Source organism: Ursus maritimus, unplaced genomic scaffold, assembly GCF_017311325.1.
Source record: "Ursus maritimus isolate PB19 unplaced genomic scaffold, ASM1731132v1 scaffold_2, whole genome shotgun sequence".
NCBI classification, from domain to species: Eukaryota; Metazoa; Chordata; class Mammalia; order Carnivora; family Ursidae; genus Ursus; species Ursus maritimus.
In genome coordinates, this window is record NW_024424452.1 from 78964292 (window position 1) to 78989418 (window position 25127).

Sequence of the window (25127 nt, forward strand, 5' to 3'; positions counted from 1 at the left end):
AGCCTCATGGCCTGAGATCTCCGCAGTCCACCTGATGACAGGGGGGCGGTCTTAGGAATGGGGGGAGTGAAATGGTTTGCTCCCCTGGGTCTTTTTTTGTTTTTTTAGATTTATTTATTTATTTTAGAGAGAGAGAGCATGAGTGGGGTGTGGCCGGTAGGGGCAGAAGGAGAGGGAGAGAGAATCATCAAGCAGACTCCCCACTGAGTGTTGAGTCCTACGTGGGGCTCGATCCCTGGACCCTGAGATCATGACCTGGGCTGAAATCAAGAGTCAGATGCGTCACTGACTGAGCCACCCAGGCCCCTCCCCTGTGTCTTGAAGCCTAAGAGGGCTTGGGAATGTTAGAGTAGGCAGGGAGGCGTGACTAGGAAGGATGGCTCAAGGGCACCCCTCCCTGTAGGTAGGAGCTGGTCTGGTCTCTGAAACACGTCAGCAAGCCAGGCAAAGAAAAAGATGTCCAGGGGGCCCTGTGGAGGGGCTTGGGGCTGCAGACTCTGGTAATAGCCACATCTAGTCTCCAAAACATAAATTAGACCAAGCATTTTTCCTGCTTAAAAATTGACTGTTGCTTCCTATTACAAACTTCTGATCATCCCCTGCACAGCTCTCTGCTTCTCAGACATCGTCTTGTAAGACTTCTACCCTGATTCACTGTGCTCCAGTTGTACTGCCTTTTTTTCTACTCCTGAAACACATCAAACTTACTCCTACCCCAGGGCCTTTGCACTAGCTCCAACTTTTGCCCGGCATGCTCTTCCCTGGATCCTCACATGGGTTAGGTCACTTAGGTGTTGGTTAAAACTTTGCTTCCTCAGTGAGGCGTTTCCGAATGCCAACCCCGTGCAGCCATTCCTCTTCAGCATCCCTTTCCCTTCTGAGCATAGCACTCAGGATGGAAGGATCCTGTGCACTTCTTTGCTTCTTCTTCCATTGGAAGGTAACTCACGGGAACTGGGCTCTTGTCTCTCTCGTTCATTCGGGAGCCTCAGTGCCTAGAAGACTGCTTGGCACCTGCTACATATTCCATACCCACATGGGAAGTGCCTGGATGAAAACTGTCAGTTTTCAGTCTTGTCTGCCACCTCAAAGCCTTTAGAAAAGTCTCGTTCAATATTTCAGATGAGATCAGGCACGTTCAGGGTGGTATGGCCGTAGACCAATATTTCAGCTGGGGGGCTATGAGGATACTTGGGGCAAGGTGGTGCAGGGAAAAGCAGCTCTGACTGAGGGCAGCTGGTCCCAGCTGGGGTGGCAAATGCCATCCGGGCTCACGTGTGAGAGAATGCCTGTATGGAATCGTCGCTGAGCAGGCCGGGGATCCAACTACTGGGACATGGGCCTCTGTCTCAGTTTCCCGGGTTGCCATAGACAGGGCAGCTTGGCTGACAGAAATGTGTTGTCTCACAGACTAGAAGTTTGAGATCAAGGTGGTGGCAGGGTGGCTTCCTTCTGAGGGCCGGAGGGGACAATCTGTTCTAGGCCTCTCTCTGGCGGTGCACTGGCAATCTTAGGCATTCCTTGGCTTGTAGAAGTATCCCCTCAATCTCTGCTTTTTAACTTCACATGGTGTTCTCCCTGTGTACCTGCCTCTGTGTGCAAATTTCCCCTTGTTATAAGGACACACAGTAATACTGAATTAGGACCCACCCTAAGGACCTCCTTTAATTCAGTCATCTGCAAAGACCTTATTTCCAAAGAAGGTCATATCTACAGGGACTGAGGGTTAAGAATCAAACATCTTTTTAGGGGACACAATTCAACTCCTAACAGCATTCAAGACAGGTCTAGGGCATTCAGGTTAGAGCAGCAGCCTCTGCTTTGGCCAAATGCTCTGGAGGCCGAGTTTGGTGCCCTGAGACATGTGCTCAGAAAGAAGGCCTCCAATGGAGAGAAAGAATCCCAGGACTGCCTTCATGAAGGTTATTGAAGCCAGAGCCTCCGAGGGCAGGAAGGTGCTCGAGATTGGCCTCCCGGGTTCCTTGGGCTGGCTTCTCTCTAACCACTGGCCTTCTCTCTCACCCCTGTGCTCCCATCAGGGTGCTTTCCTTTTTGGGAGCAGCTCCAAGACCCGGGCAAATGTCCCACTCACCATGCAGGAAACAAATCTCTGCTTTAATTGCCAGGGCAATTAGTGCGCTCCTAGGGTCGGAGACATCACCTGGAAAAGCACTTCGGCTAATCTGAATTTAAGCGGAGTTCTGAAATGATGGAGGGCCCTACTGCGAGGGTCTGCCCCCCCCCCCATTCGGCTGGCAGCCCTGGACCCCAAGAGCTCCTCTGCGAAGCTGCTGGCATCTCCCGCCCCCGTGGCCCCTCCCCTGCTGAGCGGAGGGGAGCATGTTGGAGGCGCAGGCCAGAAGGCAGCCCCCTAACAACTGCCAATCAGCCAGCGACCGGAAACAGAATCACGCAGCACTGAGCTGAAACTCAGGGGAGCTCCGAGCAGGCAGAAGGTAATTGTCTTGATTGGAATTTTCCTGGGCCACCAGCCAATCCTGCTTCCATCTTGTCGACCTAAACACCACGCATTTGCCTTTCATCGTGCTGCTTGAGAGTGCTCTTCTCCTTTCCTGCCTCTTCAAACTCCTTATCTGAGCAAAGCACAAAGAAACCACTTTTCAAACAAAAACTGTCTTGAAATTCAGAACAGAATCGCGGCCCCCAGGAGATCCCACGATCTGAGCTAGCAGGCGGTGTTGTGGGGTGTGAGGGGTGGCCGGGGAACGGCTGACCTTGACCTTGGCCCACGAAGGGGCCGTGTGTCAGGTCATGCTCAGCCCCGAGCAATGTGGATTAAGTGGAGGAGAAGAAGGAAAGAGAAATGGGCAGAATTTAGTTCCATTTTTTTTAGATGTATATTCAGTCACTGGGATCCCAAGACGTGTTCAGTAAACAATCTGACCTGTGCTCCCCTGGGTGGGGTGGAGTCTGGCACAGGAGCTGGGAGAGAACCTCTCTCTGAATCAAGCCCTGCTGTCCCCATTTGGTCGGTGTCCACACTTGCTGCCTTTGTGCACCCACTCTCAATGAGTCTTTCTGTGTACAGGGAGCCCCATTATAAGACTCTGGCCTTTTCCTCGCCCTGGGGAAGGTGGACTTCCCTCAATGGTGAGTTTTGTGGCAGGACATAGGCACTGCCCTTCTGCTCCCCTCTCATGGGAGCCAGCTCTCCCCAGGCATCAGGCACACTCCTCCATGGTACAAACCCTCACCTGAGTAGTCCCCCGACTTCTGCCACATGGCGGGACTGGCCCCGCGCCACAGGGACCACCACCTTGCAAGCCCATCTTGCTCCAACACTGAGCTACAGGCTCCAATCTAGGGGATATTTAGGCTTCCCTCTGTCTTATTCTTTGCCTTATTTGTCCATTGATTGTAAACACAGCTGGGGGATCATGGTGCTGTTGATTGAACCACCGTGAAGCCCCTCAGCTCGTTTATCCCACCCCTAACAGCTCTTGGGCCACACCACAAGTAGGATCCTTGAATTAGCGATTCTCCTACTTTGCCCCATCAGAAGGTGCTGGTCCTCAGATCCTACAGATGCTAGCAGTTTCCCTTGATCCTGCACGACTTGGAGTTGGCAGAGACATTCCTCGATGTGTGACCTCTCCAGGGTAGAGAGACCGAGATGAGAATCCGGGTCAGGTGGAGACTCACTATTTGATCCCAGCCCCCGCTGAGCCAGTGAGAGTGCTGGGAAGCCTGTGGTCGGAGGGTGCCTGTCCTATTTGTCCCCTAGCTGGTCAGCCTGACAGGCTCCGAGAGAGTCAGGGAGCAGGTCACCATGAGGTCCAGCCTTTCCTGACTGTGGGGGAAGCTCTTTCCGAGTCCTGACAGCCTTGGGAAGGGGGGTGAGGGGTCATCACAGTGAGGCAGGTGGGAGCCAGCCTACTGTCTGTGGGAGCAGGCCTCCCATGAGCCTTCCTGCCAGTGTTTGCAAAGGGCAGAAGGGGTCACAGAGTCTCAGGCAGAAGGCCTGCTGCCGGCCGTGCAGTTCGGGCTGCGCACAACTCCTCCGGGCGCCGCCGTGCTGTGTAGTCATTATGAATTTGTAGAATTATTACAACTGCCCGCAAATAGCAGTAAAGCACCTCGAGGGAGGGCACATTTTCTGAACTCTCACAAAATTGCCATTTGGGCTAGCAATATGGACGCGTACATGCCTTCAAGACGAACTTTTTATCTTACTAAGGAGACGCCTGAGAGCCGTGGAGAAGAGCCTTAGATCAGGTCACAGATCTGGCTGGTAGCAGAGGCAGGACAGGCACCTAGTTCTCTCAAACAGGGGTGCGCTGTGCTCCTCTGTGCCTTCTTATAACTTCACTGAGCCCCCCGCCTCTTGCTCCCTTCTTGCAGGGTCTGGGATAAGGTGGACGCCCAAGCAATGTCACCTTGCCCCTCGATACCCCTCTTGATGTGACCATGGCACAGGCTGGCACAACCCTCTCTCCCTCCCCGCCCCCCCGCCCCCCCCCCAGCCTACCTGTGGTGAACTGGGTGGTAGTGGACTGGCTTTCGTTGGTCCCGCGGACGGCACTGACCCACACCTCGTAGCGGGAGCCGGGCCGCAGGGCCTGTACTGAGTATTGGCTCAGGGGAGGCTGTAGCCGAAAAGTGGTCTTCCCGCCTTCCCCGCCCACCAAGCCGTACTTCAAGAGAATGAAATCGACTTTGGCTCGAGGTGGGGTCCACTCCACGAAGGCCACAGTGTCCGAGACATCTCGAACCAGGATCTGTGTGGGCCCATCAATGACTGAATGAAAAAGATCAAGCAGAAAAAAGAGTCTGAGAAATGGGTGTTTGAAATTAGCTCTCTCCTTTCCTCCTTAGGTTAGCTTGGTCAGTCAAAGAGAGGATGGAGAGTATTTTCCCAATTTACAGATGAGGAAAATGAGACACAGTAAGACGAAATCCCTTTCCTGAGGACACACAGTTTCACAACAGGGGAAGTGACACTGGAATTCAGTTCCCCTGAATCTTGCTCTCACCAGGCTCTGGTTTTTCAGTGCTGACACTTCCTCATTTGGGCAGGGGAAGGGCACCCGCTGGCTTGAGAGGCCAGCATTGCTTCTGTCGGGAGGTAATGGCACAGAGAACTGCGAGATGCGCTTCTGGTGTATGTGTCCTGCCCTTCTCTCACCTTCTCTGAGCCCTGACGAAAGATCTATGAGATTATCAGCTCCATCTAAATATCTGAGACTTCCAACTTGGTTGCCAAAGGAGGGCATCATGAATGTCCAAAAGATGTCCCTGCTCGGCCACACCCACAACTCAGTCCAGTTGCTAAGACAGTATCACAGCCCAACAGGCATCTGCATGGTGGACGTAAATACACCTTCTGGGAAACTTGTTCTTCTGGGAAAAAAAAAAGACCTTAGTTTAGGAAGAGCAACTTGTGGGCTATTCTTTCCCACCTGTTCTTGCATATTCCTGAGCTAGAAGGGCACGGAATGTCCCTCCTGAGCCCTGGCCTCTGGCACTGAGTGGCTGAGGAGAACATCATCGTGGGGTGGCGTCACCTAGAAAAGCTGCTTGGTGTCCCAGGGGGTCCACCATCCATGGTTCCAGCACCCATTTGGGGTCCTGTTCATAGTGAATTAGACAATGGTGAGGTCCAGGAAGGGAAGAGAATGTAGAACGGAAATAGAAAAAGAAAGAACTTAGTGAGGAGAGTAGACAATGCTGTCCTCAACTCCTCATGGCAGGTCTGCATGGCCAATGTGTCCTTTTTGAATTACTCATCACCTTCTAAAAAAGTAGGCCCAGCTTCCATGTTTGCATTTATAATATGACTATGCCCCTCTGGCTGGAGCTGGTTAATATTAATATTAATGTTCTTCAAATTTTTGGAATTGGAACCAGAGGCTCAGATTCTCTGGTTAGATGGTTTGGGACCATGTAGAGCCAGGGCTGGTATGACCATTCTCTACCATATTCACACATAAATAGAAAACATCTGATCTGAAGAGAGAGAAAACAGGCGGGAGGGGAGTGAAGAGGGGAGAGAGTGATTTATCATAAACACATATTTGGTCTTGGTCCCTTCCTGGCACAAAGCTCCTAAAACCCATGGAATCTCTTAAGTGATGAGAGTGCTATTGTCTTTTGTGATGTTAATGAGGTGAGGATAGGGGCTGGTTGCCAGGGGAGTGAGCCATGTGATTAGAGAGTTGGAGCTTTCAGTCCCGCTCCTGACCTCCAGTCAAGATCAATGCCGCCTGTAATGAAGCCTCTGTAAAAACCCAAAAGGACTGGGTTCAGAGAGCTTCCAGGCTGGGGAACCAGAACGCTTCCACGTGCCACCATGCTGGGCCCCCAAACTCCATAGAGGCAGAAGCTCCTCTGTTCGGGGCTTTGCCCAATGTATCTCTTCACCTGGTTGTTGATCAGTATCCTTTCATATCCTTTGTAGTAAACCAGTAATCTTGTGAGCACATGGATTTCCTGAGTTCCGGGAGCAGCTCTAACAAATTAATCAAACCTGAGCAGGGGGTGGTGGGAACCTCTGATTTACAGCCACTTGGTCAGAAACACAAGTAATGACCTGGATATGCAATTGGCTTCTGAAGGGGAGGGCAGTCCTGTGGGACTGAGCCCTCAACCTATGGAATCTGTTCCTGTCTCTGGTAGATAGTGTCAGAAGTGAGCGGAATCGTAGGATGCCCAGCTGGTGTCCAGAGAATTGCTTTGTGGGGGGGCCCTCCTCTTCAAAACACACACACACACACACACACACGCACACATGCATACACACACACACAAACACTCACACACACACACACACACACACACACACACACACACTAGAACTGGGTGCAGAATTTTAGGAACAAATGTACATAGAGAAGGAGAAATGAGTGACTCTGGGAGCCTCTAGAAAGACAGAGAAAGTAACCTGAACCTGGCTTTCCACTCTCCAGCTTTTTGTGACATCCAGATACATTCTGGTCCTAGGGTTTCAGGAGACATGTCTTTCTATGTCTTTCCAGTAAATTTTCTTTTTTGCTTTAGCTAGTTAAAGAAAAATTTTCTTCCTTGTTACCAGAGAGTCTTGACTAAGACTGATTTTTTAAACCAGTCCACTCTGGACCACCTCCTACTGTTTCCAAAATGGAGCATTTCCTCAGGATGGACTCTGTCTGATTTTGAGCTTCTTAATCTTTCAGAGTTGGGCCTTTTCCTGGGCAACCCACCCTCTTTCTGGGTCTAGCCCAGTCTTGTTCTTTATTAAGCAGCTTAGGATTTTTGGCTTAGTACCAGCCAAAATGAAAATCACCAGGCCATTTTGGTGCCACCTGGTTTGGAGTTAAAATGAAGTTCTGTTTTTCATATTTGGGGCAATAATATGATTTAACAGAACACATCCAGATGTTTTCAGCATGCTGAATTTAATGGTTTTAGGTAACTTGGGCCTTTTAAATCTAATTTAATTTAATAACAAAATGGGGGAAGTGGTCTTCCAGCTGCTGTATAAGCATAAAGCCTGAAACATAGATACTCAGTATATGGGTGTTGAGGAAATGAGATGAATGAATAGCCTCTGTATCCATGAGAAAGAAAGGGAAGCATTTCAAAGAACTGGAGCTTCTTGAGGGGGAAAAAAAAAAATGTCACGGAAACTCAAATGACATTGGAAGGCTTTTGTCCTTTAACTCTTTAAGACCCCAAGACCCTAATCATAATGGATTGTCCATTTAGAACATAATCGTGCAGCACAGAGAACTTTCTAGTTGCAGGAGGTCTAGTAATTTGCATTCCCTAAAGGGCCTGCCTGGAAGAAGTCAGTCTGAGTGCCTTTGAGGACTCAGAGATTCGCAGGAGGGGGTTGGTGTCTGTCAGACCTCGGCAGAAGGAAATAATTAAACAATCGTTTCCTGAAAACAGCCGACAGGGTTGGGACACAACCTTCTTTTCTGTAGCCGCCCTTGGATTCTGCCCTTCTGTTGGCCACTCAGTGGTGTCCCCATTCCAGTCAGGTTGGTATCAGCTTGCTTTCAATTTAGGTCCTAATTTCTAAATAAACACAAGTTCTACTCAGAAAGTCAACTGGAATAAATATTTTTCTTTCCATTTCTTCATGACTCTGTACGCAATGCCAAAGTATTAACTAGGACATTTTTCTCAATTGAAAAAAAAAATCTGCCTAGCCTTACCACACATTTTTAAATCTGGAATTTGAATCTTAAGGAACTTCCAAACCAAAAAATATTGCAAATTTCATAAAAACATGGTTTGAGTAGAAGACTGAGTAGTTGGTTAGACTCTCTTCCTCGAGTTTGGAGGAAAAACTTTCTACAGCTGTCATGCTCTTCTCTGCCCTCTCCTGAACCATCTCCTCTACCCTGGCTTTTGTTTTCCAGTCATGGTTTCTTAATGTCGGTTCACAGGAATGACTTGGAGGCACTGAAACGTTCCATCCCAGGGGTGGCGCATCTACACACGTCATGAAATGCCAGGTTCCGCCATAACCTTGGGGAACAGAGTCGTGGAAAAACTCTAGTCACTGGCGTCCGAAGATATTCCTACAGAGCACTTTTAGGTTGTATGGCTATGGAGTTTCTTCTAAAACATATTTGCATTAGAACAGTAGTTTTAAAGCCTTTTTAGGGGGAATAATACTCTTTTCCTTTAAGGAAGAAAATCTTAAATGACCGTACAAAATATAAAACAGGTGGAGCTGCCTTGGTTGGAGGCCGTGTTGGGCATGGGTGTGGATGTCATCAGAGGCCTGAATCTCCCCTTCATCCTGGCCTTGAGCCACTGCCATGGAGCCCCAGTGCTCTAATGGAACATAATCTAATGCCACAATAGTTTAAAACCAATATTTTCTAGGCTGAGCCTAAGCCTCAGCACCTGATGTTATTTAGTTTGGATCCAATTAGCGAAGTATGAATCACTAATCCATAAACATGGTCTCATTACACGGTGTTGTCGTTCTTTCTTCTGGCCAACTTGGCCTTTGTCCTAAACCCATAACTGGCTTTCTTAGGTGTCAATGTCAGTTTATGAAAAACAAAGCTATTTCACTATTCACCTATCTCAGTTTCTGTCAACTAAAAGGGAAAAGTGCTTAACTTTTGAGGCTCAGCTCCCCCATCAATAAAATGAGACCCAAAATGATACCCGATGCTATTTGTAACTTTTGAGAAATTCTTGGGGAGGGCACACACATATGCATCATGATTGCTAATTTACAGCATTGAAGTTGGCCATCCTTTGTTAGCTAAGAAAACAACAAGGCAAAAGATGATGCAGTTACTGAATGGAATCTAGAAATGACAATCTTGCATAAGATTAACGTGGGGGATGAACTAATAATCAACTTAAGTCATCACCTTGAACAGTGACCCAACTCACAGGTACTGATTTTGAATGCTTTGTTTCCACTTGCTCTCACTTCTACGTGTGTTCTCTACATATATGTGTATACAATAGGTATTGAGCACTCTCTCATCAGCATAGTCCTAATCACTTCGTGTGCTTTTTCTAATTTAATCCTCATGTCAACTCAAAGAAGGAGGTATTTTCATTCATCCCTGGAAAATGGTGGCAAGTTTGGGAAGGGTTGGATGACTTTCGCTAAATCTCACAATAGATAAGAGTCAGTTCTTGCTGGTTCCCAAGCTCTCGATACCAGGGGCTGACAAATGAAGCCTCTTAATGAATAAGATCAAAAGAAATATCCTGGAAATCTTAACAAAGAATTTTCCCCATATAATATTCTCCCAGTTTTCTGCGCTTGCAAGGATTAGTAATAGGGAAGATGTTCAGTTAAGCATCTGGTAGAGTTGCTCCATCTCCAGGTATCCACATCATTTCCTGCTCTGGGACAGAACCCAGCACCCTTTGTCCCTCTACTTCTTGGGCAATTTGTTGTCCTTTTCCTAGCATGACCTAATGCGTAGGCGGAGGAAGAAGGTTGGAAGCACTCACCAGTAGAGACGCTGGCCGAGGTAGGGGGGCTCCGGGCTTGCTCTTTCAGAGCCACCACATTGACAATGTATTCCTCCCCAGGCTTTAGTCCTGTCTGATTGAAGGATGTAACGTCACTGGGGAGTTGAGCAATCACCCCTCCTTCATTATTCTGGAAGGTGGGAGGAAAGAAGAAGCAGAAAAGACAAAAGAGAAAAATCATTGGAAGAGAAAAGTGTGGAACATTGACTGTGAATTGTTCATTAAAAATGGGGCCCACATCTATTCCCGTGATGCTGACAGCTGAATGTCTGGGGCCAGGAAAAACTCCCAGCAGACTCAGTAAGAATCTTACCACACTGTGAGGATTTGGCAAATGGAGAATCAACTTTCAAGAACATTTCTTTGGCCTTCCCTGAGTCTATTGAGTTCGCCAATAAAAATTGGTCATGAGGTGATGTGGATTAACTCTTGCCAAAGATTCCATATTTGATGGTTACGGTTAGCATCCATCAGATTTTGGGGCATTTATTATGATGACCATGCCCTTGGCTATTTAGAAGAGTGGACTCGTGTCTGTGTATGGCTGTGAACATACATCTATACGTATACATGCAACATTGTCCAAACTAAGATGTTGCCAGTTTTTTAATGAGTTGGAGCTATTATTTTGCTCTATCTGGAGTTTTCCATGCTGTTACACTGGGTGCAAATCTGTCAATGTCTTGTTTTCCCTTCACCCAGATGAGTTAGGAGCCAGTGACACAACCCGCTAGGAAGTACAAAGAAGAGAAAAAGGAAGCATGGAACAAAGAATAACACAAAGGAGAAAGGAGAAGAGACAAATTGGTGGAAGAAGAAATAAGAAGGATTAACTGGATGATGTCGGGTCCAGGATCATCTACGTACCTACCTCTCAAGTCTGTTATTATACATTTTCTGTGTGTGTCCCTGGAAATGGAAGGGACAAGAAGACTCTTTTTTGTGTCACGGCCCTTCTTCCCTATTCTCTGGACTCTGTTTATGTCACCCGGAGTGCCCTATATATAATTTATAGCCATACTCATAAATCACTGTGACTCATGTCCCTCGCCCTCCTCCCCCTCCCTTGCCCCCCAGCCAGTAGCTGCAACCTACAGATCACAGTTATTCTATGTGGCCATGTGTTTGACCTTGGCATGCCCTGGCCAAGGTCTTATTTAGAGTTTTACATATTACATGTAAAATAGGCAAACCTAGCATAGTTTTTTTCTGCCTCAGCATCAGGGTGATAGGATTCTCTCTGCCCTGTTACACACCCAGTTGCGTCCCATACGTTAGTGGCCATTTTAATGCAGGTAAGACATACAAGAAGGTATTTGTACAGAATGCCTGCTCTATTTAGCTTGCAGTGACACGACTACTCACATAGAGAGGAAAGTCTTGCTTTGTGGACAGAACTCTGGAGCCCTGGGTTCTTGTGTTAAGCCTGCCACCAACTAGCTATCTGATGTTATTTAAGTTTTCTGAGTCTTGGTCTTAGTCTCTTTAAACTAAACAAACTCGATGTAAAATGAAGGGTCATACTCTGTGAACTGGAAGGTCTTTGGTAGCCCCAACAGTCCCAGCCTCGAAGAATTTTGAAGTAAAATAATGGTGAGATCACTGTCTTGTTAGCCAAATATGTGTCATCCGTCATTAAGTCTGATGAATGACTGGAAAAATGCTATTTGATACTGAAAGATGAAGATGGGGTAAGGCCTAGGATTAAACATTACACTCCCATGAGTGGTAGAGGCAGGGAGAATATCAGGAAGGTCAGCAAATTCTGGAAAACCAGAAGTAGGCAGGCGCTTCTGGCAACTTGGGAAAGTTCTAGATTAACACAAGAAAATGCTACTTCAAAGAAGAGAAAGCAATCAGGATACTTTTTAACTCAAAAACTAATAATGTAATGTGTTCAAGGATAAATTTTCTCAATTAATAGGTTACGAAAGGTATTTTCGTGTTATGCCTCCAAGCCCGGCCACGCAAGCTGACTTTTCTGCATCTTCTGCATGGAACGAAGCCATGTTACTGATTCAGTCTGGCTTTCCTTATGTCCTAAAGAGAAGCCCCAACATTTTGAAGGTTCGGTTTTTAGACTTGCTAAAATGATAGCTTGCCAAACTCTAAAGCTTTCTGAGCAGAGAGCCGGGCCTGGTGGCCGCTTTCCACATCCCGTCTTCCAAAGCCAGGGTGTGAGGCCAGGGCTACTCTTGCTCGTCCGTCCACCACGCCTTTGTGGAAGAGATGTTCTATAGCTCAGACACCACCAAAGCTCCCTTCGCGTCCTCAGCTGCATGGAGAGAGACATTGGGTAGCGCTGTCCTTGCAGCCTCTGATTCCAAGTTGAGGGTATGAATACGCCAAATGAGGCTGTTTGGCAGTGTCACAGGTGGACATTACCTTTGGAATGAAGCTGATCTCCCACCCATCGAAGGAGAATGAGAAGGGCTCCCACTGCACCTCCACGGTGGTCTCTGTGATGGTCTTGAAGTGTAGCCCTTGAGGAGTGGAGAGATCTGGAACACAGCAATGTGGGTGACCATGTCACGGCTATCCCTGGCAGGGACAGAGAGCATCACCTGGGGCTTTGCCTGGGTGCCATCCCTCCACACCTTGGGTGTGGTGGGCAGTCCCAATCTTATTACAGACATGACAGGCACCAGGTGTAGGGTTGGCCCACTCTGTCATGGCCCTGGTGCTGCTCTGTATTGGTGATACTGGAGTGAACTTAAAACGTAATCTAATAAATACTTTTTTAATGCTGTCTATTCCATCATAGGTTGATATTAAAATACAAAAGAGACAACCCTTCCTTTCCTTACTAATGTGGCAGATCTTGGTATTTAATACGATGCGTTACTCAGAGGACTGAACACTGTCTTTGGAGGCTCTAAGGATTCCTGAGAGGCAATAAAATGTTCCCATTTCACACCCAGGAAGAGGGAGGCACAGACAGAGTTGGCTAAAGATGAAAGCCAACTTCAGAATAAAGACTAGAATGCTTTTCTTGATCATCTGATGTGCAGTCAGAGTATTTCATTTAGCTCAAATTGCCATATCTAGGATGGTCTAAGATTTCCATTTCACGTCCACGAGGCAACCAAAGGCACACACAAAGGACAATGGCAGATCCTGGGATGTTTGCTCTCACTCCACTGTCTCCCTCTTTTCTCCAGTTCTTCACTGTTTGTCTCTTCTCTCCCTCACTCACCTTTGCCTCACTTATCTTGTTTCTCATTCCTTTCTTAATCTCCCCTTTTTCTGACTCCAATCCCCCCCACAGACACAAACACACACACACACACACAGACACACACACACAGACACACACACACACACAGGCATGCACAGGTTCAGTGAGGTGGAGGTATGCTTGTCCTAATGGAGTTCCAATTACCAGCCCTGAGATAGGACAGCATGACTTTTCTCAGTTCTCCAGGGAGCCCGCTCCCATTTTAGCTTTGCCTCTCGTGGGATATTCCATTGGAAAACTGACAGATTCTCATCCTTCCTGTTTGGAAGCTTCCTCATGCTTCTTGGTTGAAAGGCAGGTCTGATTTTGAACCCACCTGAAGGCATGTCAGGTGAGTTTACATGATTTTGTCCTTGTCACCTGGGAGCTCGCCTGAGGGGATGCCCTGAATGGGCATAATACGGGCCACGGGGGGAGGGGGGGATGGAAACCTCATCACTGCGCGTGCACGTGCACGGGAGAGGAGACGCCTGGGAGTCGGGCCAGGCACTTGCCGTGGTGACTCATCCCGGAGCAAGGTGGGAAAAGCAGCAGATGGTGACCTGCGTCTCTACACAATCATCGAAGATATTTAAAACTGCTTCTCAGGCACCAGAGGAATTTAGAAAAAAAGGTCAAATATAAACAGAGATAATTATAGGCCTATTTACAGAGTCAGCATTCGTTGGGGGAATCCAGTATTATAACAGCATCTCTGTCACCTGGAAAGCAAGGGGATGGGCTGATTTCTTAAATCCTTTCCTCTCTGCCGGTCCCTATCCTTTCGAGTGCAATTCAAGTCCAAGGAGCCTTCAAGGCCAGCTCTTCTTCCTTTGACCTCTCCCTTCTCTGAAATTTCATGGCGTTTGTTATCCAAATGCCATCTTGTCCTTTGAGACCTACATAAAGTGGACTGGAACCTCTTATCCCTTATTTGGTGAGAAGTCCCATTTCCTGACCCACGGGCTTCTGTTTCTCAGTTACTTCTTGATCCAGTGTCCTGCTACTGCTGAAATCTCGGCGTGATGGAAATCAAAAGTATTTGGTTTTTGTCCCTGGGTTCCTGGCACATAACTCCTAAAACTTTTGGAATCTCCAGAGTGATAAGAATATCTGGTGATAGGTAGTAAGGAGGGCACGTATTGCATGGTGCACTGGGTGTTATATACAACTAATGAATCATCGAGCCTTACATCGGAAACCGGGGATGTACTGTATGGTGACTAACATAATATAATAAAAAAACATTAAAAAAAAAGAATATCTGTTGTATGATGGCAAGATAACTAGATAGCGGGTTTCCAGAAAAACCACGTCATGATTTAAAAGATCAGAACTTTCGGCCCCATCTTCCAACCTCCAGGGAGGGGGGACGGGCTGGAGACTGAGTTAATTACCAATGGCCAGTGACCTATTCAATCATGCCTCCAGAGTGAAACGTCCATAAAAATCTCCAAGCAACAGGGTTTAGAGAATTTCCAGGTTGGTAAGGGGAGGTGCTGGGGGGTGTGATGTGTCCAGAGAGGACACAGAAGCTCCACACCCCATCCCCTATCGCTTGCCCTAACCATCTCTTCCATTTGGCTGTCCCTGAGTTGTATCCTTGGTAATCAGACAGTATAAGTAAAGCACTTTCCTGAGTTCTGTGAGTTGTTCTAAAGAATTATTAAACCTAGGAAAGGACTGTGGGAACCCTTTGAATTTACAGCTGGTCAGTCAGGAGTAGGTGACAGCTTTGGACCTGTGACTGGAGCCTGAGGTGAGGATAGTCCTGTGAGACTCAGGCCCTAACCTGTGGGACCTGACACTCACTCCAGGTAGATAGTATCAGAGTTGAATTGCAAGTCACCTTCCCAGCATCTGAGAGGTGGAGAAGCAATATTGGGAAAGACGATTTAAGAAACCAGTGGTATTAAAGAAAAAAAAAAACTGCCTTCCTATCTTCGTATTCTACTCTTTGATGTAGCCAATGTTAATTCTTGGTATGCAGTCTTTTGACATTTTTCTATGTTTAAACAAAATACATGTAAAACCAGATATCCACCTATAGGAATTTTTCCCTGTTCTAAATAAAAAGGAAAACTCTTTCTTATGGAGAGCAATTTAGCTGGCCTTTGTCTCTGCCGCTCTTTCTCTCCACTGAATCTTTCTGAACTATCCCTTAGAGCCTCAACTTTTATAATCAAAATAGACTATATTTTGCTAAACAAAAGACCATGAAGAAATTATGCCACCCCTCTACGAGGAGAAGTGGGTGTCGTCAGTGTGGTTTTAAATAAGATTTTTTTCCCACTCCGCTACACACTTACCATCTGTAACATACCATTTAGCACTTGCTTATTATACGTCCTATTTCCTATCTTCTGGTTTTGAATCCCTAACTAGATTCAAAGTCTGTATAAGTCTCATACTTTCTTTGACTTCTAATCAGACTTGAGCTTATAACAAGTCAGAACTCAATAATTGCTTTTTTGTCCTTTTGGTTCTATAATTGATGGGAGCTGACCGGATTTGGAAATTCTCTTAATCGGATGTGCTTTTTTAGTGATTTACCCTTTTCCAAGTGGGTCCCGTCGGAAGCCCTTGCCCTCAAGAGCAGTGATTATTGCAGGCATCCCTGAAGAATTAAGAAAAGACACTGCTATCATGAATGCCCATGATCTCATGTAGGAGAAAAGAAAAATGAAGGAGGACGGGGAAATGTTACGTACGGGTGGCCACCTTGGCAGTGATGGGAAGGCTGAGGATGCTGCTAATGACAGAGTAGACGCTGATGTTGTAGGTGAGACCTGGCTCCAGCTCCGTGATGGTGACACCAGTCCAATCTCCAGGTACCCGCCGCTGGAGCTGGAGGCCCCCCAGGGCCGTCGGCTGGTAAGAGATCACATATTCCGTCACTGCCATCGGCCCGTCCCATTCCAGCTCAATGGACCTGTCGCTGATACCAGCCACTCGCAAGTCCTCTGGAGGGGCAACTACCGGGAGGCAATACACAGATAGCATGAGCTCAGAGGACTGCCTTCCCCATCCTGGACTCAACTTTCTTCCTCACATCTCACCCCACACACCCTGCCCGTATGTTCTGCTTCGTTCACTGGCTTAGAGTGATCTGTAACTCCTTCTGTGGTCAGGTTCTTGCCTCGTCTGTGCTTAGTACTTCTCTCCCCATAGGGCCACGAGCTAGTGGTGAGCCGGAGCAGCTCCTGCTAGCTTGTGAGAGTTGAATGTCAAATTTTCAGGAATTTTTCAAGACTGTTGTTAAATACAGCCATCATTGAAGACTCAATTGTATAAATGTACAGTGAAGTCAATGGTATTAAAAACAAAGGGAATAAATACTCAAAACTCATTACTTTCAAATTATTTCATGACATTTTACCATTAAACATGCCCTCGAGATAATTCACGTGTACTGTACCTCTCTGGGGGGAAGACTGTAGAACAGCATTCTAGTGCACAGCTGTTCCCAACCCCATGTTGCGTGACATATGTCATGTTGGTAGTCTGAAATTGGCCATGGAAGGAGTATTTCCACCGTGGAAACTGGCAAACGCTATAAAGCAGGGTTTTTAATTTTTTCCCTCAGAGAGCTAGTTGTTACATATTTAACAGCACACCACTGGCCAACATTTTTGGTCGTTAAATAAGTGTATGTCATCAGATTACCTTAGGAGCCCATATTTGATTTGGCAAGTGGGAATAAAGGCTTATTCCTGGTTATCTTGTAAAACATAAGAAGCCAAAACAGTAGGTTCTGGATACCATAGCCAGATGAAGACATTCAATAACCCTTTATTGTATTATTTTTCCTCTTAAAAAGAAGCCATTGAGGTTTTGAAAGAAATGTGACTTGTGTTAGACTGGTTTTTATTAGCCTTGATCTTGGGGATGATGATAAAGAAGCTTTCTCGAGGGCTTATTTTTCTCTCTTGTTCCACATCTCAAATGTTACTCAGAATATCACCCAAGAATAAGCCTCACTGAAATAGTCTTTCATGTATGGCTCCCTTAGGAAGTGAATATTCACCAGGAGTGTGGGTATTAAATAACTGAACCTTTAAGACCCATTGGGAGGCTAACTCCAGTGTGCCTGTCATTGGACCTGCCCAGAGATTAAATAAAAAATTGGGACAATATTGAAATAGTCGTAATTAACTTACAGGTTGACATGTGGTGAAGATGTTAGTTAGTGTAAGAGTCACCACTGGCTTTGAATGTTTCACCTTACCAAAAGCATAAGACTGAGCCAGCTGCTGTTCACAGACTGTGTGAGTGGAGAGCACCTGTCCTCTCTATTCTGTTCACACATGTGCCCTCAAATCCTCGGCAGAGGCAGAAATGACAAGCCCTCTAACTCAGACTCATGGGGTGGAATTAGGACCATATATTTGCAGTGCTGGGCATTTGCTTTGACTGCTTGTGCCCCAAACCATTCATTGTATAAAACAGTCTCGAAAGCAGAGCTCCCTGTGATTGGAGATGGCAAATGCTGACTGAAACAAACAAAAAATTAAACACTCCTTTTTTAAATTTGTTTAATTTATAAAATTAAACGTATGTCAATGAGATTTAAATAATTAAACTTCAAACGATCATTTATAAGCTTATATCATTTTTAATTCTGACATTATTAAAGCTCTGAACTGCACTAAGACCTTTGGGATAGCCTGGCCCCTGGACCAAGGGAAGATGAATTTATATATAGAATCTGTCAGTACTTTGCATGATTCTACTGAGCATTTACCATACACCAGGCACAATGCCAACCATTCTTATGTGGACTGTTTCGTCTTGTCCTTTCATCAACACTATGAGATAGGTATTATTATTACCCCATTTTACAGATGAGGAAACTGACTCCCACAGTCAGCAAACACAGAACCAAGGATTTGAACCAGGCAGAATGGTTCTAGAAACTCTTAGCCAGTAAACAATACCATTTTACATTTGCGCAGCATTTCACAGTCTATAAAATATAGACACATGTTCAGACACACCATCTACCTGTAATGTTAAAAAATCCTTTAATGGCAGCCCTATGAGGTAGATTGGGTAGATATAACTAACCCAACTTTACAAATGGAGAAACTGAGACCCAGGTTAAGGGACTTGCTAAAAGTCAGGGAGTTGGGTCAGAATTGGTTCTCAAACCCAGATCTTCTACACTTGGTGTTCTTCCCCCTACAATTTGTAGGACAGGTTATAGATTGCACGTAATGCCTTTGCTCATTTATACATAGCCATCGAAATAAACTACCGTGAAGGAGAGTTCAGACTATTCTTTAAGATATAAATTTCAGACTGGTGCTTATCCTAGAAGTCAGAAACTTATTTTAAAAAAGGATTCTCTACTGCTTGCCTCTTGTGATTCAACACAACTGATTCCAAGTTTCCGAAGTGGGACTTCTCCTGTCATAGCCATAGACATGGCCATTCCAAATTTCAAGTCATCGACAACTCCTAGGGCACTTGGGACAAGTCAGTATATTTCTTTTTGGTTCCTTCTTCCAGAAAATAAAGCTAATAATGATCCAGGCAGAGAACCTTGGGATTTTAAAGTAAGAAGGGAGTATAGAAGGATTTTTTATCTTGACAGCTTAACTTGGCAAATTTTTTATCTTGAGACCTGAGCCTGGTGGTAAACACCGCCCTCACTCGTGATGATAAAGCAGCAATGGTGTTGTCTGTGGTGGGAATACTCTTGGGGGTCATGGCTCAATGGAAGAAGCCACGACCACCAGCACTTGCCCTATAAATTAGCAGCAGCTGTGTACCTTGGTGTCAGTAATTCCCATAAGGTGAAATGATACTGAATTATTAAAAGAAACTGTAGAAGAGCCATACGCCTTGATTCAGTGAATTGAGGGTGGAAGCAAAGTATTCATAGTCTTACTTTCTTTGGGGTCCCGACTTTGAACTTTGGGGGAAAGAGCAGGCAGTTAAAAAGGAATAAATTGTGGCTCGAAGAATTGGAGTTGCTTTATCTGCAAAGATTCTATGCCGGTTACTTTTTAGATCCTGCCTCAGTTGTGCACATGTGTGCTGAGAGCAGCTGGAATCCGTTCCATAAAGTGTCTTGCTCCAAGGAGCGAGTAATTTCAGGTGCCAAAGGTTGGGCTGGCTGCAGTGTGGGCAGAGGCAGGGGCTGACGTTGATGGATCTCCGCAGGTCTGACTGAAGTCCAGGGAACAGCAATCTGGATTGTTTCAAGTCCTGCTCTGGTGGTTCTTTAATCCTGCTGACTCATAGGGAGTTTTGGCCAGTTCACTGGACAGATCCTGTGCTAACCTCCTTCACTGGGGACAGATGTGGACAAATAGTTTAACATGTTTCTCTCCTCCACCGCTAAGGCTTTAAAAAAAAAAATCATTTGACAGGGCTCAGCTTTCCTATCAAAAGACCATTTCTTTGTGTATGTGGCTTTTATAATTTTTATTTTTCAAGTCTGCTTTACTTAGCATCCCGGAGAGGATTAAAGAGTGCTAGAAGTTGGTAGGAGACCAAGGCTCTCATTCTTGCTCCGCCATTAATTAGCGGTCTGGCTCTAGAAAAATCTTTCTGCCTCTCTGTACTGCTGCTTTTTAAATTTGTAAAACGAGAAGCCCAGTGTAGCTTCTTTCTACGGCCTGTTTTGAGCGTTCATATTCATGACTTTTTTGTTCTATTATCTTTACATGGCCAGAGAACAGAGGCAGAAAGGTTGAGGTTTTGTCCTGTGGCACGCTATGAGCAAAGATCAAGGCTGGGAGTCAAATATAGTGGCCTTGTCGACGCTATTCAGCTGTATCCAAGCTCTGGTGGTCTAGGGGCTCAAAATGAAGCCCACACAACAGGCAGCTCTCTGCCGTGGCCTTGCCAAAGAGAAAAGAAGGACTCGTGCAGAGGTATATTCTGTGGCTCTCCACAGTTTCACCTTCCTTATTCTTTTCTCTCCTGTCCTCACGCCTGCTGGCGAGGGAAGCAGTGACGCTGTGGTGTGTGCATCTGGCCAGAAATGTCAAACAGTGGGTAAAGAGTCCCCTCTCCCACAGCCTTCTCTCAAAGAGCAAGCAAAGGAGCACTTTAGATAATGACCTAGATACTTCTCTGGAAGAGACCTGTGGTGTTCGGTTTAAAAGGCAGGCATTGAGAGCAGCACCTGCAATGAGTGGTGGCTCCGGGGTTGCTATAGAAACAGGTGAAGGTTATGCAACTGTCCTTCCTCACATGCTTCTGGAACCTGTAAAGCAATTCATCTGGGCCTCCCGAAGTCGTCTTCAAACAGCACAGAGCTAACGTGCTGGAGTAACATGGGTTCCCGTTTGGACTCCACCCAGTTGCGGTTGTGCCAGCAGCTGCTGAGACTTCCCTGAGTGACCAGGTGGGTTTATCTCCAGTTCAGTCTGGATCCAGGATCGGATTCAGATTTTGCTTGCAAATGGACCCATTCTTGTAGAAAAGCAGGGTCAGGAATATGGCAGGAACATGGCGGGTCTGTAGAGCCCAACAAAGATCTATTCTATCAAGAAGCATGTGGGCTCCAGAGTAGCCATCCGGAGCAATGGCTCACGCGGACCCTTAGCGTCCCCTGCTGGGGCCTCACAGAGCCTCGTCCTGTGGCTGGAACCCAGGGCCATGCCTCAGCCTCCCCTTGCCAGCAACTCCCTCGTGACTTTGGATGCAAACAAGGCTTCACGTCATGACGAGGCTTAACTTCTGCTTGAATTTTCCTTTGGAACAATTGGTATAACAACTGTATGTGTTTTTAGAACGACATTTCAGTTCAGTAAACAAAATTGGGAGGCTAAATGAAATAACAATATGGAAAACAATGAAGGAACGTGAGAAGATTTCCTTCCCTAAGCAGTGCGTTACTGTTTTGTTTTCTCGTTATTGCCATTGATCTTTCCAAAGAATTTAAGTTGAAGTCACAGGTGCAGGGACCTTGTCGGACTGGTCCGCTTAGCCAGGTGAAGATCACTGGCAACGCTGAGGACAGGAAGCTAATGACGCTGACCTCCCAGGAGATAACCCATCAGAAAGTTTAAAGATATTCGATTGCTGTTATTTTTTATTTGAAATCTTCCCAGTGGGCACTCTGAACCCGCTATTATAGATTCAACCGTAACAGGAAAGGATCAAGATCAGTCATATAACCTGATACACAAACAAAACGTATCAGCAAGTCACTGATTTAGTCAGAAGGGGATGAGCCGCAGCAGTGAAATGATGAAAATCATCTAATTTAAGGTAAAAAAAAAAAATCTCCAGTGAGAGATTAATATTTTCCCCTCCGCCGGATTTAGATCTTCATTTCAGGCTATCACCTTTGTATCCGTTTCCACAGAGTCAGACTATGTATTGGGGTTGGTGCCAATGTGCTCCATGTCGTCCGAAGCGAGGTGAGTCACGGCCTTTTAGTGTTCTGTACCAATTGTGAGAACGTGAGCTTTTGCTTGATGTCTTTAGGACTTTATTCCTGTTTACATTTAATTCCTTGCCTATAAATACTTTTTGTCCGTGTGGACACGAGAGCATTTCACCAATTAGTGAGCCCTTGCCATATGTAAGTTATGAAAGAACCAGAGTGCCTAGCTTGTCTGTTTATCACAGACCAACTGCCCTCTTGTGCAGTAGCACTGGAAAAGGACATGTCCCTGGAACATGGCAACAGGCCAGGGGGACAGCTGGGGGCAGGTGGAGCTCTTGGAAGCACCCTGAGCTAGAGGGTGGCCTTGCCTGAGGTGGTCCCACGGCGTGCCTCTCCGCTTTCCTCCACCGCAAGGCCAGCATTCTTAGCATTGCCTCTGCTCCGGTCTCCAGGCTTTCAGCCTACACTTGACCTTTTCTGGCGTCTGCTCTTTCCCCCTTAAGTCTGCCTCATCAATTGTGACTGACTCAAGAAATCGGCTCTCTTGTACAGCAAATGAGCACAACCCAGTTGGGAATTCGTTTGCATGGAATACACCTTCCCTCCCATCTCTCTTTCCACCTCCAGTTAGTTTGCCGAACGCCCTACGCAGCCCTCTTCCTACCTGCCGAGCAGTCGGGGCCCTGGTAGCCGTCTTCGCAGAAGCAGAGCCCCTCCTGGCAGTGTCCTCGCCCGCTGCAGGCGTTCGGGCACCGCCGCTGACTGCAGTCGTCCCCCACGTAGCCCTCCTGGCAGAAGCAGGTGCCATTGGCGCATCTCCCCTTCCCTGAACAGTCCCCAGGGCACCTCAGCTCGCTGCAGTCCTCGCCTGTGTAGGGCTCTTCACAGACACACTCTCCATCCACGCAGAGCCCCCGGGAGCTGCAGTCTGTCGGGCACCGGAGCTCGGAGCAGTCGCCCCCGCTGTACTCGCTGTCACAGACACACTGGCCGTCCACACACACGCCCCGGCTGGAGCAGCCCAGGGGGCAATAGGGCTCGGAGCAGTTCTTGCCGAACCAACCTTCATTGCAGATGCAGCCGCAGGACTGGAGGCTAAAGTTGCCATGGCCACTGCAGTGAGGGATGTAGTCCAGTTGTCCTGGAATGGTCAAGGAGGAGGTCAAAGGGCCGCAGTGGCACCTTGGCGCATGGGGAGGGGCGGGCAGAGAACTCTCCTGCCTCTCTGGTCAGATTCGTGTGGCTGACAGTCAAGCGCAACCTAGTGTGGTACCGATCCAATTTCATAAATATTTTCACCCAATCTGGATTACCTGTGCCTCGCACTGTGCTGGGGACAAGGATGAATGAGATCTGGCCCCCTGTCCTCCAGGAGATCACCTTCAGTGTGTCTTAGCTTGGGTTCCCTAGAAGTAGACCTTGGATGAGGACTCAGGTCAAGGTGACTTATTAGAAAGTGCTCCCGGGAGAAACTGGTCAGGGAGAGGAGGAGATAGGGGAGGGAGGAGCCCAAGCCAGGGTGTGTTAACAGGCAAAGTCCCAGGGAGGATAACCTGGGTTTAATCCTGCTGGCCCCTCTGGCCACGGTGCAGGTCTCACCTCACCACGGCTTAAGGGCTGTTCTGGGGTGGTGTAAATGCCCAACCTTGTCTCCTTGGGCAGGCCAAGGAGGTTCCCTTAGCCCAAGGACAGTCCCTGACAAAGACACCCAGGATCTGGCTGTGGGGACTGAAGGAGACCCCAGGGGATGTCGGCTGAGCACTGAGTCTGCTATGCAGGGCAAGGTCATATGTGCTACAGACCCATCTTTTGCTCCCTCTCCTTCCTGCCATTTAACTAACCTGGCTCATCACAACTCAGCACCAGGGTCACTTCTAAGGCTTCCCAGAACTTCAGTCTCATTTAGTTACTGTTTGCTGTGATCTTTTTGGATTCTATGCATGTCTCTGTCCTAGCCCTTACCACACCATAGCTACAGGGGTAAATTTATCTGTCTAGCATGAGTCAAATAAACTAATTAAGCAAACACACTCCCAATACCTGCTTGGCATCCTTCTCTGTGCTTGGCTCTGGGGAGATGAAGTCAAGCAAGTTATATCCTTTTTTAATTCTGCCACTTTACCTAGCCCCGTGGTCTGAAAGGACACCATGCTGACATTGCTTTAACATAGTTCTTGCTTGTGGATTTTCCCACATCTGCCAGGGAGCCTGCTGGGAGGCTGGGAGAAAGCCCTCTCAGAAGCCGTCCAGCTTCCTGGGCAGTGAGGAGTTCATGTCCACGGACACCTATGACTTCCCTGTATTCCTCAGCTCCGCTGAAAAGGAAAACTTACTAAAGAAAGGGGAAAAAGGGAGATAGAACGACTGGACTTTCTCTTCTTCACATTCTTTATTTATAGCTTTGGTTATGAGGACGAGAAAGAGGTGAGAAAACTTGTGAAATATTTCACCATTCAGAAACTAACATAATATAATAAAGAAATTATTAAAAAAAAAGAAACTTCCCCTAATTTTGGTGTCACAGGATGAACATGTCTGATATCCGTTGGACAAGCAGGCCATCCAGGCCCCGTTCATGTCATCCCTGCCACCTCCTGCCTCTTCCCTGTGAAAGCCTCGAGATACCAGACCCTACAGAGGTGAAAACTGGAACCCAAGATAGCAAGAAGAATTCCTGTTCTCATTAAAAAATGACCGGCATGGGTCTAAGGTACCTTCTGGGTGAGCGGACTGAGGACAAAAGGGGATTAACACAATTTCTATTTATTAAGGGTCAGCTGATAACTGTTGCTAACATGGTGCTTACCAGAAGTCAGCCTTTCCTCTGAATACCCCAAATTTTATATGTAACAATCCCTGTCATTGGAGTCTATCAGCATTTGTAGGTGGGGAAGGCAGGCACGGGTTATGTAACTTGCTTAAATACCAGCTAGTAAGTAGCAGAGGCAGGATTTGAACTCAGGGAGCTTGGCTCTGAAGATGTAATGACTTCAACCAGAGAGGTCAAGATAGTAATTCGGGTTTCTAGTCAGGGAGTGGGTGTCTCCTGGCCACTCAGCCTTTCAGAGCGTGGAATCCGCTCTGCGAGTGTGTGCGAGTCCGTGCGCGCGCATGAGCAGATGTATGCGTGCATGCGCACGCACGTGGGTGTGTCTGCGGAGGGAGCGGAAACCTCGATCTTGCGGGAGATGGGGACAGGTCCTCTGAGACCTTAATGACTATCATTTACTCAGATGGGAGAAAGGCTGTGGCTGAGCGAACAGAGCGCCTGCGTTCTCTAGTCCCTGAGGTTAACATGGAGAGATATCAATTCAACAGCCTGTGAAAACCAAAGATGAATGAAGACAGACACCAAATTCCCTGCTCGCCACAGAAGTTGCTGCGCTGAACCGATGTACCATTACCTGACTCATACCCCCCAAATCAGGTTAATGTATTTCAAACTAGCTGAGCAGTGTGGAGAATCCCTGCCCCGATTCCCCCGGGAAGGACCGCATTTAGATCTGAGACGTAGCAGCGGAGAGCTGCGGACGGGCAGACGAGTGCACTCTTCCCTCCACGCGAGGAGGGGCTGGATTTTGTGGGAGGGGCTGCCCCGCA

At 47.1% G+C, this 25127-nt stretch overlaps 1 protein-coding gene across 1 annotated transcript in view; it reads right to left on the minus strand.

Annotated features, from left to right (window-relative positions):
* The window catches only part of TNR (tenascin R), a 79938-nt gene that overhangs the window by 54211 nt on the left and 600 nt on the right, over window positions 1–25127 (minus strand). The window contains exons 2-6 of the mRNA XM_040636241.1: window positions 22192–22668; window positions 15889–16152; window positions 12346–12461; window positions 9940–10090; window positions 4490–4759 (exon numbers count right to left, since the gene is read on the minus strand). Of these exons, the coding sequence (XP_040492175.1) occupies window positions 4490–4759; window positions 9940–10090; window positions 12346–12461; window positions 15889–16152; window positions 22192–22668 (1278 nt within the window). The remainder of the gene's footprint in view (window positions 1–4489; window positions 4760–9939; window positions 10091–12345; window positions 12462–15888; window positions 16153–22191; window positions 22669–25127) is intronic.